At 41.3% G+C, this 14,999-nt stretch overlaps 1 protein-coding gene across 1 annotated transcript; it reads left to right on the top strand.

Moving 5' to 3' along the window:
- The first annotated feature begins 814 nt into the window (after window positions 1–814).
- Window positions 815–8,641, top strand: LOC116005721. Its single transcript, XM_031245978.1, has 5 exons — window positions 815–2,275; window positions 3,267–3,421; window positions 3,505–5,011; window positions 7,401–7,506; window positions 7,914–8,641. The coding sequence occupies exons 1-5, from the start codon at window positions 815–817 to the stop codon at window positions 8,639–8,641; spliced, it is 3,957 nt and encodes a 1,318-aa protein (XP_031101838.1).
- Window positions 8,642–14,999: the final 6,358 nt, after the last annotated feature.

Here is a 14,999-nt window from a genome sequence, read left to right as displayed (position 1 = left end):
AAATACCCTTGTCCCATCTCACTTTGACAAGGTTGAAAAACGCGAAATATTGTCTATCAAGTGAAAAACTTTCAGTGTGATATTAATAAGCTTACAAGTGATATTCAGATCTCTTTAGAAGTTCTTGTGTGATTAAGAAGTTGATCAAGGAAGCAAAGCACAAGAATTTCAAGTTGGAGAATCATCACAATCTTTCAACCATCTCTACAAGTGAAGTAGAAAGAGGCGGAGTAAACTTGGAAGAAGTTGAAAAACCTACAACAACAAGGCTGCCGGGCTTAGTGATCAAAGGAGCTTGTTGTAACGGAAATTGTACTATAACGGGGAATATAGTGCAAACCTTCACGTGTTGTGAAGAAGAGTGGAGTAGGCTTAGTTAACAGCCGAACCACTATAAAAACCCTCTCTCTCTCTCTTTATTTATTTTACGTATTGCATTGCATATATCGCTCAAACTTAATGTCTTTTACGAGAAAATCCTAAGTGCAAAGTGAAGATAAAACTTGATATATTCTTTCCACTGAGATTATCTGTTTAGACAAAAAAAAAATTTCAAAAACCCCTTGTGAGTCTATTCAACCCCCCCTTCTAGACTCACATCGCTACTACCGGGACCAACAAGTGGTATCAGAGCGAGTTACCTTGAACGGTGAACACTCTGTGTATACTACCTGGTGATCCTTTTTGAAAAATTTATCAAAATATTTTCAAACTTTGCACTATGTCTAAAATGGAACATCATAGGCATTTTCTTATGTTTAACTTGGACAAGTTTGATGATTGGAAAGTGCGCATGCAGGCTCACTTGTCTGCCATGCATGATGAGATGTGGGACGTGATAACTGATGGACCCATCCAGATACTTCAACTGAACCCTAATCGAGTTGCTACCGATCCGACATCACCAGAAATGATTCCAAAGGAGAAATCCTTGCTGACTACCGAAGAGAGAACCCGAGTAAATCTCGACAATATAGCCAAGGATATACTCTACAAGGCATTGGACGAATCATTGTTCCCGAGAGTAAGAAAGTGCAAGAATGCTAAAGACATCTGGGATGTACTTATGCTCATAGGTGATGGAGACGAACAAGAGAAGGAGAACAAGCTGACGATTGCCATGAAGAAGTTTGAAGACTTCAAACTCAATCCAAAGGAGTCCATAACTGAAATGGAAGCTCGGTTCATAAAGTTATTGATGGAAATCAATGATCTTGATGAGAAAAAGCTAACACAAAAGGAGATAAGCTTGAAGATTCTCCGAGGACTACCCAAAAGCTGGGAAATGAAAGTAGTTGCTATGCGTGATCATAGAGATCTCAAGGCCACGAGTACTACTCAGATCTTTAGTGATCTGAAAGCCTACGAGTTCGAGAAGGAAGCTCAAAATGATGAAGAACCTGAAACGAGAAACATAGCCTTAGTTGCAAATCATCAACCTTCATCATCAACACCAAGGTCGAATACTAACCCCTCATCTAATTTTTTCACTGACGATCAGCTTGCTTTGTTCATGAGAAGGTTCAAAAGATTCATGCGAAAGAATCAATCCTATGATAACTCTGACAAGACGAGAAGAATGAAGTACCGAAGCAATGACAAGGCTAGCGGATCCAGAACACATGAGAAGGATGAAATACAAGTGCTGTGTTATAACTGCCGAAAACCTGGACACTTCAAAGCGGAATGTCCATATCCCATCGTCAAGAAGCATCAGGACGAGCACAACTACAAGAAGAATTCGGGAAACTATCACAACTCGAAGAGTGCATCAAACGATGCCGACGAAGAGCCAAACAAAAACCAGAGGAATGATAGGCGAAGGAAGGCTCTAGCTGTAGAAGAGAAGTTAGGAGAAAAGAACGACGAGTCATGCACTTCCAGCTCTAGTTCAGAAAGTGACAGTTCGGAGGATGAAAAAGGACTACAATGTCTTTTCAGTCAAGAAGACTCAGATGAAGAGCTGTGCCTTATGGCAGATGAAGAAGAGGTAACTTCACAAAACCACTCTTCTAATTATAGTTCCGAATCAACATATCATGAAAACCCTAGGGAAGCATTCGAAAGAATGATGAAGAGTTTTGATGGTATTGAGGATTCACACCTCAAACTCAAAGAAGAGAATGCCAAGCTATTGGCAGAAAGACAAGATCTCGAGGACTTAAGGTCCAAAAATGCTGAGATGCTTGAATCTATAAGCCAGCTTGAGAAGCAAGTTCATCTTCTTGAGGAAGAGTGTAAAGCGAAGGATGATAGAGAGCAAAATTTGCGTGCGGTGCTTGCGAAATTTACAAATTCATCCAGATTAATGGATCGAATGGTAGATGATCAACGACCATCAGGGAGTAGAACCGGACTCGGTTATAGCTCCAGCTCTTATCAACATGTTCTCTTAACACGACCAACTGATCCTTCTACTAGTGGAGGTTTAAGTTCTGTCTTTGTCCAAGGACAAACTGAAAATCTTGAGCCAGTGATTAACGCCACAAATGGAACAGAACCACAATCAACGAGTCGATCTAATGATTCGACTGAAACACGTATTGTGGAACCTACGAGAGGGAATTTCCAAAACGGTAACCCGAGAAGTCGTCAGACCCCTCGGTATAGACCTCGCGTACCAAACCATCATGGTCATATCGCAAATGGTCAACCACTTGGGAATAACCAATCTAAAGGAAAATTCCAAGGCAATAAGAGGCTACATTACTCACAGAAGCAACGCAAGGGTATGCCTCAGGGAAGACCGAACTCTTACCCGCAACGCAAGGGTATGCCTCAGGGAAGACCGAACTCTTACCCGAGTAATGTCAAGAATTTCAAAGGAAGACCGAACTCTTACCCGAGTAATGTCAAGAATTTCAAAAAGTTCCCTAGCAAGCATAGAGGTGGAGAAGGTACTCTATATCCTAGTGATGAGGACTGGATAGGTGGAGAAGGTACTCTATATCCTAGTGATGAGGACTGGATTATGGACTATGAACCAATGACAAGAGCAAAGTTTCTGCTCCATCATAGACATAAATAGACCTCATACACTAGAGTCAACACGAATAAACCAACACCTCCTCTTCAAAAGGTTTATTCACCGAAGTCACCTCAAGCCTACTATGCTATCCCTTATGATTATCGCGTGTTTAACGGGTATCGTGGACCGAGGATGAACCTTACGAGTTCTAGGTATGCATGGATGCCCAAGCTCACCGCTAACCGCCAAGGACCCAAAAAGGTATGGGTACCTAAAAACACTTAATCTTTGAATGCAGGAAAATAGGACCATCTGGTATGTAGATAGCAGTTGCTCGAGACACATGACTGGAGATAAATCAGAATTGAGCAATTATAAAGCAAGGAATGGTCCTAAAGTAGTTTTCGGTGGGAACTCAAGTGGACGAACCATGGGCACCGGAGATGTTATGAAGTAGGTTTAATCATCCAAGAAGTTTCTTATGTTGAAGGATTAAAGTTCAATCTTTTAAGCACAAGTCAGTTTTGTGACAAAAGATACAAATTTATATTCTCACGAGATCTATGTCAAGTTATTTCAGAACTATCTCATGAAGTTGTTTTAACAGCAAAACGAAGAAAGAATATGTATGTTGTCACGTGGGAAACAGTAAAACCGAATACTTGCCTAATCGCCAAAAGCAAGAAAGATTTGAGTTGGGAATGGCATCATAAACTCAATCATCTCAACTTCAAGGCCATCAACAAGCTTGCAAGAAAGGAACTGGTTGAAGGATTACCGAATGTAATCTATGACAAGGATAAAGTATGTGAAGCATGTCAAAAGGGAAAGCAGATCAAGTCTTCGTTCAAAATGAAATCTCTTAACACCAATGCAAGGCTATTAAGTCTACTCCATATGGACTTATTTGGACCAGTTGATCCAGTTAGTCTAAGCGGGAGAAAGTACACTCTTGTGGTAGTAGATGACTACAAAAGATATACATGGACATCTTTTCTAAGAAAGAAGAATGAAACAGAGAAAGTCCTTCCAGACTTGCTCCGAAGACTTCAAACCGAAAAGGATCTAAGTATTGTCAAAATTCGGTCTGATCAAGGAACTGAATTTGTAAACAAAGTCATTCAGGATTTCTGTGGACAACACGGTATACTGCATCAGCTTTCAGCAGCAAGAACTCCTCAACAGAATGGTGTAGCTGAAAGACGCAACAGAACCCTCAAGGAAGCAACAAGATCCATGATTACTTTCTCAGGCTTGCCGAAACGTTTTTGGGCCGAAGCTATAAACACAGCATGCTACACTCAAAATAGATCTCTTATTCATAAAGATCATGGAGCTACACCCTACGAACTCTGGAAAGGCAGAAAACCTGTTGTAAAATACTTTCACATATTTGGAAGTAAATGCTTCATCCATAACAACGGGAAATCACATCTAAAGGCTTTTGATGAACGTGCTGATGAAGGAATATTTATGGGATATTCTGAAAAGAGTAAAGCTTTTCGAATACTGAATAAGCGAACCATGGTGATAGAAGAATCAATACACGTAGTCTTCGACGAATCATCAAAAGAGGGCGTGGTGATCTCTGAGAAACAAACTGATGAAGAGACGAAAGATAGAGAAGTTGAAGAATTATCCAAAGGATCAGAATCAGAAGACGATGATTATCCACTCTTTCCTAATCACCTACCGAATACTTCATCTCCAACCGAAGTATTACCGAATGATGGAAATAGGCCAAATCAATCAATAGTACAACAAGATGGAAACAATCAAGACGAACCCTCTATCGATGAAGGAGCACCACCTACCACCTTCCAACCGGATCTAAAATGGTTGAGAAATCATCCTCAAGATCAAATCATCGGTGATATACATGATAATGTACGAACTCGTGCATCCATTCGGGAATGCATGATGGCATGTTTCATATCTCAAATTGAACCGAAAACCATAGAAGAAGCACTAAATGACTCGGACTGGGTCATTGCCATGCAAGATGAACTACATCAATTTGAGAGAAACGATGTATGGGAACTGGTTCCACGACCAACTCATCAAAACGTCATTGGAACTAAATGGGTTTTCAGAAACAAGATGAATGAGCAAGGAGTCATTGTTAGGAACAAGGCTTGGTTAGTCTCAAAACTCATGCAAGGAAAATTTGAGATGAGCATGATGGGAGAATTAAACTACTTTTTGGGTCTTCAAGTCAAACAAGAATGAAATGGGATCTTTATAAATCAAGCAAAATACACCAAGGATCTCATAAAGAAATTTGGAGTTGATGGGAAGTCCTCAGTGAAAATACCCATGAACACTTCGTTACGAATGGATATCGATAACGAAGGGAAGGATGTGGATTAGACGAAATATAGAGGAATCATCGGTTCTCTATTATATCTTACGGCTAGTCGACCAGACATATCGTTCGCTGTAGGAGTATGTGCTCGGTTTCAAGCCAATCCGAAGGAAAGTCATTTGAGTGCTGCCAAAAAGATACTAAGATATCTAAAAGGGACTCAAAGTGTGGGACTTTGGTACCCGAGGAGTGACACCTTTGATCTAGTTGGATATTCTCACGCAGATTTTGCTGGTTGCAAAATTGACCGAAAAAGTACATCAAGGACTTGCCAATTCTTAGGGGGAAGGCTTGTCTCTTGGTTCAGTAAAAAGCAAAATTCCATTGCAACAAGAACTGCTGAAGCCGAATACATAGCGGCTGGCAGTTGTTGTGCACAAATACTATGGATGATGCAACAACTCAAAGACTATGGTGTATCTGCCAAAGAAGTAAGCATTATATGTGACAACACAAGTGCGATCGCCATAACTCAAAATCCTGTATTGCACTCAAGAACCAAGCATATTGATATAAAATATCACTTCATTCGAGATCATGTGGAGAAAAAGGATATCAAACTTGAGTATGTGAATACCGAAGACCAGCTTGCGGATATTCTCACTAAACCGCTTGCCGAAGCAAGATTCTATACCTTGAGGCATGAGCTCGGTATGATAGAGATGAATTGATGGAGAGACANTGGTGATAGAAGAATCAATACACGTAGTCTTCGACGAATCATCAAAAGAGGGCGTGGTGATCTCTGAGAAACAAACTGATGAAGAGACGAAAGATAGAGAAGTTGAAGAATTATCCAAAGGATCAGAATCAGAAGACGATGATTATCCACTCTTTCCTAATCACCTACCGAATACTTCATCTCCAACCGAAGTATTACCGAATGATGGAAATAGGCCAAATCAATCAATAGTACAACAAGATGGAAACAATCAAGACGAACCCTCTATCGATGAAGGAGCACCACCTACCACCTTCCAACCGGATCTAAAATGGTTGAGAAATCATCCTCAAGATCAAATCATCGGTGATATACATGATAATGTACGAACTCGTGCATCCATTCGGGAATGCATGATGGCATGTTTCATATCTCAAATTGAACCGAAAACCATAGAAGAAGCACTAAATGACTCGGACTGGGTCATTGCCATGCAAGATGAACTACATCAATTTGAGAGAAACGATGTATGGGAACTGGTTCCACGACCAACTCATCAAAACGTCATTGGAACTAAATGGGTTTTCAGAAACAAGATGAATGAGCAAGGAGTCATTGTTAGGAACAAGGCTTGGTTAGTCTCAAAACTCATGCAAGGAAAATTTGAGATGAGCATGATGGGAGAATTAAACTACTTTTTGGGTCTTCAAGTCAAACAAGAATGAAATGGGATCTTTATAAATCAAGCAAAATACACCAAGGATCTCATAAAGAAATTTGGAGTTGATGGGAAGTCCTCAGTGAAAATACCCATGAACACTTCGTTACGAATGGATATCGATAACGAAGGGAAGGATGTGGATTAGACGAAATATAGAGGAATCATCGGTTCTCTATTATATCTTACGGCTAGTCGACCAGACATATCGTTCGCTGTAGGAGTATGTGCTCGGTTTCAAGCCAATCCGAAGGAAAGTCATTTGAGTGCTGCCAAAAAGATACTAAGATATCTAAAAGGGACTCAAAGTGTGGGACTTTGGTACCCGAGGAGTGACACCTTTGATCTAGTTGGATATTCTCACGCAGATTTTGCTGGTTGCAAAATTGACCGAAAAAGTACATCAAGGACTTGCCAATTCTTAGGGGGAAGGCTTGTCTCTTGGTTCAGTAAAAAGCAAAATTCCATTGCAACAAGAACTGCTGAAGCCGAATACATAGCGGCTGGCAGTTGTTGTGCACAAATACTATGGATGATGCAACAACTCAAAGACTATGGTGTATCTGCCAAAGAAGTAAGCATTATATGTGACAACACAAGTGCGATCGCCATAACTCAAAATCCTGTATTGCACTCAAGAACCAAGCATATTGATATAAAATATCACTTCATTCGAGATCATGTGGAGAAAAAGGATATCAAACTTGAGTATGTGAATACCGAAGACCAGCTTGCGGATATTCTCACTAAACCGCTTGCCGAAGCAAGATTCTATACCTTGAGGCATGAGCTCGGTATGATAGAGATGAATTGATGTACCTTGAGGCATGAGCTCGGTATGATAGAGATGAATTGATGGAGAGACAAATGAATCGATCGTATGATAGAGATGAATTGATGGAGAGACAAATGAATCGATCCAATGATAGAGATGAATTGATGGAGAGACAAATGAATCGATCCAAAACTGAAAGGACTTATCAGTTATGACATCTTGAAATTAATGCTCATCAGAATCAGAAGTTCATGGATTCATATTAATGGATACGCCCAAAACTCTTGGACGGTTGCAACTTTGATTGGTCACGTCAAATGGATCTCAGCCAATCACAGCGCCACAATTTCTCTATAAATAGATCACAACCGAGGAAGGGAGAGGTACCCTAACACCTAATCCTTTGTGTTGTCTTCTATTTTGCAGGAATGGATAAGGGAAAAGGCAAGAAGGCATGTTCTGAAGAGAAACCCGTCAAGAAAAGGTTCTCTTTTCGGCTGTTGTTGAAAGAAGGAACTAGTAAACTCAACAAATTGAGAGAAGAAAAGGGAGAACCTCTCCAAGGGGACACATCTGCACATCCACTAGAACTCTCCGATTCGGACTCTGAGGATTACGTGCCCAAGCCACCTACCATGTCTGTCCCAGGCTTCTACTCTGGAGGTTTAGCTCCACCTAACGAGGAACCCTACTGGCTGGATCCAGACCTTGTGCCAAGGCCAACTCCTCCACCCTCCATGAACTATACCGGAGATGATGCTTGGAATGACATCCAAAGATGGTACCAACAGGATCAGGCTCCAAACCAGCCAGTAAATGCAGACTATGACGAGGACTATCTTCGCTATCTTGCGATGCTTGACCCAGATGATGTATCTGACAAGTCCTCGGTGCTTGAAAATGAACCAGATGATGTATCTGACAAGTCCTCGGTGCTTGAAAATGAACCTGGTTATGGACCTATGGCTCCATCTTGGATCCCTGACGCTGCCCCAAGTGCTCTACCAGCTCCATCTTGGATCCCTGACGCTGCCCCAAGTGCTCTACCAGCTCCAAGCCCTCCTACCACGGAGAGCAGCCAAGGACAAAGCCTTATGTCTACTGCTAATAATAGGCATGCAAAGAATAAAGGCAAAGGCAAGGCAAGAAAGTAGTTGTCATGCCTTGTAACAAAATCAGGGTTGGGTTGGCCAGTCTAGTATGTTATCTTGGATGTCACTTGTTATCTTTCAAAATGAATGGAACTATCTTTTGATTGCGTAGTCTGTCATTCTCTTTTCCGAAGTGTTAAATCTTACCGAAGAATGACAAACTCAATGGCTAAAACTCTATCAGTACCGAAGACTGATAAAGCACAAAGCACATGTGATGACCGAATTCATACTGACCGAAGGATAGAGCTACCGAATCTTTAACTCTCAATAGTTCCTATCGTGTTGAACAAGCCTCTTGGGCAAACCCCCTAATGACCGTTCAACTTGAGAACGTGGGATCGTGATGATACACGTGTCGATACCCTATTCGAAGGAAATGCCGAAGCATGCGCTCCAACTTCTCTGAACCGTCTGACATGAAAGGACGGGTCATCAAGATGTGATGGTAAAATGAGTGCGTTTCTCTCTCCTCATTAAATAGCTATTTCATCTTATGGGAAACTACCCTTATCAGTACAAACCTCGACTACGGCTTTATGCCATTTTTGCCCCCCTCATTAAAGGGCATTTAAGGGTTTTTGTCTCTTGCTCATAAATTCGCTCCACTTTCTCCAAAATGACCCGATCCACTATCTCTCACCATATATAACCTCTTGTACCTCTCACTTTTTACCTTTTACCCTCCCAAAAGCACTGTTACCCTCCTAACCCTAAAACCTCTCTAAAAACACCAAAAGTTGAGAATCATGTCGTCATCTGGATCAAGTTCTTCGTCTGAAAGTTCAAGTTCATCTTCCGATGAGGTTGCTAATGCTCATGTGCCACCGCCAAAACCCTCACCCTCGCTGGAAAAGACACCAGCCTCTCAAGAACCCTTTAGACCACCACAGATTATAACCCGTCCATGTGAAGATGTGGAAGTTTTCAAGTTCTTCTCCACCGTTGTTAAAGGTCAGAAGTCAAACCATTGCATGGTTAAAGCCGGTTCGATGCTTGATGTCGACGATTTTCTTGATAAAGTGCTTGACAAAGAGTTTGGAAATCACATTGTGAAGTGTCTTGAGGACGGTAATCTTTACAAGTTTGTTACTTTCAAACATAAAGCCTGGTATCCCATTGATGTGACACAGTTCTACATTAATGCTGAAATACAAACTGTAAATGGCATTCATGAAATACACTCAGTAGTCAATGGTACTGAGGTTGTGATCACTCATGAAGACATTAGGAGAGTTTTTGACTTTCCTATCTGTGGGGATGGCTTCCATCCGGACTGCTCTGAGAAGAAATATAGCAGAAAGAAGATGTGGAAAAAGATGAAGGGTCATTCTCAACCCTCATCCTTTCCATCTATTTTGAAGAAAAAGATGCTGAAACTGGACTATGAATTTGTCGTAGACATCTTGAATAAGATTGTTGAGAGCAAACAATCTGGGACTGATGATATATCTGACAAGAAGATGCGGATGTTGTGTGCACTTCTGGAAAATTACCCTGTTGATTGGTCAAGGGTGATATTTGACTTTTTAGTAGATAATGTTCAAACAGGTGTTAGTCCTACGACCAGATGGATTGTTAAAGTTCTTGGCTATGGATTCATGCTTAGTACTATTCTGAGAGATAAGAAGGTGAAGTTGCGCATGGGAACTGCCTCACATAGAACTCAATATCACATGACCTCAAAGCCACCTAATTACCTCAAGAGAAAAGCAGATGAACTGGAAGCTGCCTTGAGAAAGGAACAGAAGAAATCACAATCCAAATCGTCCAAAAGCTCAGTTAGACAGGGGGAACCTGAGATGGCTAAAGGTCATGGTTCGGAAGGCTCTACACACCAACCAAAGACACAACCCGAGCCCTCAAAACCAAAAGCCTCTAAACATGCTGAATCCTCGAAGCGCACCGAATTCTCATTCGAGGAGGAGCCAGAAAAGTCATCTAAGAAGCGCAAGGCAGGAAGTTTGGAAGCTGCCCAGAAGAAGAAGTCAAAGAAACACAAATCTAAACGATCTAAGGGTTCGGATGAGAAGGATCTCACCGAAGTCTCTGAAGGTCGCGAGACTGAAGGGAAGCAAGCCGAATCCTCCCATGAGGAGGAGGCGAATGCATCAAAAGAGGTCACTAAGAAGAGGAAGGCAAAACAGCTTAAACGTCCGAAAAAGAAACAAAGGACTGATCAAATTGACGAAGTTGAAGTGGAACATGAAACCCAATCATCTGCTGTCTTACCAACAGAAGAGGAACCGAGGGAAGCTCAACTTGAAGATTGTCACCGAGTTCTTCCTCCTCCTCTTGATCTTTCTAGGGAAGATAGTGATGAGGAAGATCAAATGCCTCTTACTAGGCTATTGAAACCAACGACCCCTCAAATCGAATCACCCTCTGTACCACCTGTCTTGGAATCTTTACCACCTCCCGAACCTTTGATTACTGAACCTGAAAGTCCCATTGCTCCCATGCCCAAAACACAACAGCTGGTTATCACTTTGCCACGTGAAAGAAATGAGTCAGGTTCCGAATCAACAATGATAGAGGATGAATCTGAGGGAGATGATGCTGAAGTCTGTGATCAATCTTATCGACCAATGTCTGCGATAGTTCAACGACAAATCACAGAACATTTGTCACCTTCCATGGCCCGTATAATACTCGCTCTTGATTACATTCATCGACACCTCTTTTTGCAATGCCCACGTGTGTCAACTATTCGAATTGAGGAGATTCCACCTGCAACAACCGAATCTGAAATTCTTGAGTCAGCTCAGCAACTTATCCTCCATTGTGACTCCGTCACTCAACAGATTAATGCCGATGCAGCTTTGGCTGAACAGTTGACATATGCGGAATCCGAGGTTGAAATACCTCCTGCCGAAGCATTGATTGCTAAATCTTCTCATGAGGAGATACTGAGACGAGAACTTGCTCGTATTTACAACTGGCAGGAATGGCGGATGTCAAGTCTTCGGGTTATTGCAAGTACAATTAGCGAAATGGCTGAAGAAGAAGAATGGGCACTGGATTGGATGGGCACACGATCTGTTTTTGACGCCACACGGCTCGATGAAATTGAAAGAGTTTTTGCAGAAAAACTACAAGGACGAACTACTTGGTTTGGCAAATCTGTGGATTTGAATGTTGGCTACCGAACTCCTCGGGAACGCCTTATGATAGAAGACATGCAGATTGCCAAAATCCACAACATCTCTCGAGCACAAACAGAGATAAGAGATCTTAGACCCGATGTTGGTACGAGTCGTCAACAAAATGAAGATGATGTTGAGGATTCGGACTCTAATCCAAATCAAGGATGTCGTGATCAACATCATAAGAAGGATGATGATGATGATGACAACAATGATCCATCTGGAAGTCATGCTCCTTCTTCCCGAGCTGTTAACATTCCAAACACAGGAGTACAGATAACTCGTGCCAGTGATGAATCTGATCAGCATCATACCGGTGAGCCGAGGTCTGCTCCCACCGAATCCATGGACGCACAGATCATGCTAAGTCCTAGTTCAGCCCGAGATGAAACCATGGAAGCATCTCGAGGTGCGAATCATGATGGCTTGCAGCTACTTGATGAAAAGATGCTTACATCAGATCTTAATTTAGTTGATGTTGAGGTAGAAGTCTTTCCTGACTACACTTCGGATGGAAACTTGGAAGCATCTAAAAGTGCAAGTCCTGAAAACTTATCCTCCCCAATCGACGACTCAAAGGGCTTAAATCTTGCCGAAGGACAAGAACTCGTCCTAGTTCAAGGTGAAAACATGGAAGCACCTTCCAAGGACAGTCATGGTCCATCTGCTGACGCATCCAAGAGCTCGGACTCTTCTGAGGTAATCCTTGATACCTCTTCTGCTTTCACTTCTCTGTTAAATGCCATACAAGGATTAGCGAGGACTCAAGATGCACAGTTCAAATCTCTTAACGAGTCCATCACTAAAATCAAGAAGGATGTGAGAAGGCAGAAAAAGAAGTCCTCTAAGTCTACCACCGATGAAAGACTTACTACTCTTGAGAAAAAGATCGATAATGTGTTCTCTGAGAATCTTATTTCTCTTGGATCTTTGAAGGACTCGGTAACTAAAATCACGAAAATACAGCGTGATCTGGTTACGAAGCATGCCTTCATTAAGGAACGTCTTGACTTATCCTGCTCAAAGCTTGAAACTGTCTCCGGGAATCAACATGCAACAGCCTCCCTTGTCTGTGAGTTCGAGTGGACTCTTAAAGAATTACAAGTTTGCATCAATCGTCTGAGCAACAAGGTGGATATTCTCATAGAAGTCAATGATGCCAACAAGGGGGAAGAGATGAAAGGAACGCCTCCGAACACTTGCAAAGGAAAGGAAATTGTCCTAAGGAATGATGATCAGAACAATGATGATATTTCACGACAAAGAAAGGCCATCCTGAATATTAGAAAAACTCCATCTCCTTCACCATCTCCGAAGAGAACGCAAAATAAACCTACAGGTGGTGAACCGAGTTCTAAAAGGCAAAAGAAACAAGGCAAAGAAACGAAGCAAATGACTCGGAGAGTTAATGGAGAAATGATTGAATATGTTCCATACAAAGAAGGATCTGGAAAGAAATATGAAGAATGCAACATCCCACCCTTCTGGAACAACAAGAAACCCATGGACAGAATGATCTTCTTGAGAGATCATAATGAAAGAATCTTTGAGCAAAGGAAGAAAGACGAAGAGATCTTCCGAATTCAGCAGGAAGAACAGAAGAGATTTGAGAAAGTTATGAAGGAACTTGAAGAAGCAAACAAGATAACCAAAGCAGCTGAAGGACGAACCAAAATGAATGACATTGCTCAAATTTTGACTGCCATGCAACAAAGTTTCTCCGATGGAATGAATGCTCCCGAACTAATAGCTTGGTGGGACTGGGGAGTTATAAGGGGAGAAAATCTTGGTGAAGTAGTCCAAAATTATCTGATGCTGAGGCTACACCATAAATATGCTTTCAAGATTGAAGGACTCGACACTGTGAAAGCAAGGAAAGAAATCAACGATATGATCCAACTCAAAGAGCATGAAATTTGGGAAAAAGAGAAGAAGAAGAAGACTGGTGAAAGCAAAAAATAAGAAGAATTTCCTTTCTGTCTTTAATTTTGTCAGTTTTGCTTTTTGTAATGATGTATGAAACTCCTTATGAATAAAAGTCTTTTTTTGGTAGGGATCAGCGTGTGTGTGTTATCTAGCTTTGTTTTACTCCTCGTTTCTAATGTTAAACTTCAACTATTCTGGCACAATTAATGAAAATCCTTTTAAGGATAAAGAAAGCCGAATAGAATGAACTTAGGGTGTTGGCATCATCAAAAAGGGGGAAATTGTTAGGAACCCCGAGTCATTGATTTTGATGATACCAAACTATCCGAGGAGACCCCTAACTTTTGTGTAAGACTTTAGAATAGATTATGCTTTGTATCTTAGTCTTACAGGGTAACCGAATCCTTAGTATTTTTCTGATCTCTAAGGATTTGAGTCTCATATACCGAAGACATGAAGACTTAAACCGAAGAGTGAATTATGCGAGGAGTTGAAGTTGCGAAGTAATGAAGACTTGAAGAACCGAAGACTGGGATCTTAGGTCGAAACATGGAAGGGCCAAGCTTTTATAACCGAGCAATCAAGAGTGTGATTGACTCGAGGAGTTTAAGAGAAATGATAAGGTCAATCATTCTCTCTCACAACCAAGGCAAAGACATTCTCTGATAAGTTGTCTTATCCACTGCCTTGAGAATGGGTATAATTGAATGTCATTTTGGGTCCTATGCAAAGATCCCAAAGAGCATTTAATGATTGTCACCTTTTGAGGGACAAAAGACAAATTGTCCTTGCACAAAAGTGGACAAACGGCTAGAAAGTACTGACATTCTGAAAAAGAAGAAAACACTACCCATTGGATATTACACACTGGACAATAGGTTTTGAATTTCATTTTCCCTCCAACGGATCTGAAATTTCACCTATAAATACCCTTGTCCCATCTCACTTTGACAGGGTTGAAAAACGCGAAATATTGTCTATCAAGTGAAAAACTTTCAGTGTGATATTCATAAGCTTACAAGTGATATTCAGATCTCTTTAGAAGTTCTTGTGTGATTAAGAAGTTGATCAAGGAAGCAAAGCACAAGAATTTCAAGTTGGAGAATCATCACAATCTTTCAACCATCTCTACAAGTGAAGTAGAAAGAGGCGGAGTAAACTTGGAAGAAGTTGAAAAACCTACAACAACAAGGCTGCCGGGCTTAGTGATCAAAGGAGCTTGTTGTAACAGAAATTGTACTATAACGGGGAATATAGTGCAAACCTTCACGTGTTGTGAAGAAGAGTGG

This window comes from Ipomoea triloba, chromosome 1, assembly GCF_003576645.1.
Source record: "Ipomoea triloba cultivar NCNSP0323 chromosome 1, ASM357664v1".
NCBI classification, from domain to species: domain Eukaryota; kingdom Viridiplantae; phylum Streptophyta; class Magnoliopsida; order Solanales; family Convolvulaceae; genus Ipomoea; species Ipomoea triloba.
This window is presented reverse-complemented; position numbering and strand designations above follow the sequence as displayed.

What these genes read in the sequence shown, in the direction of transcription:
- LOC116005721 (XM_031245978.1), top strand. Translation starts at nt 815, where the DNA reads ATGCATGATGAGATGTGGGACGTGATAACTGATGGACCCATCCAGATA. An exon ending in GAAACGATGTATGGGAACTG is followed by an intron (nt 5,012 to 7,400) that starts GTTCCACGACCA and finishes GATCATGTGGAG; the next exon opens with AAAAAGGATATCAAACTTGA. An exon ending in TACCTTGAGGCATGAGCTCG is followed by an intron (nt 7,507 to 7,913) that starts GTATGATAGAGA and finishes TCTATTTTGCAG; the next exon opens with GAATGGATAAGGGAAAAGGC.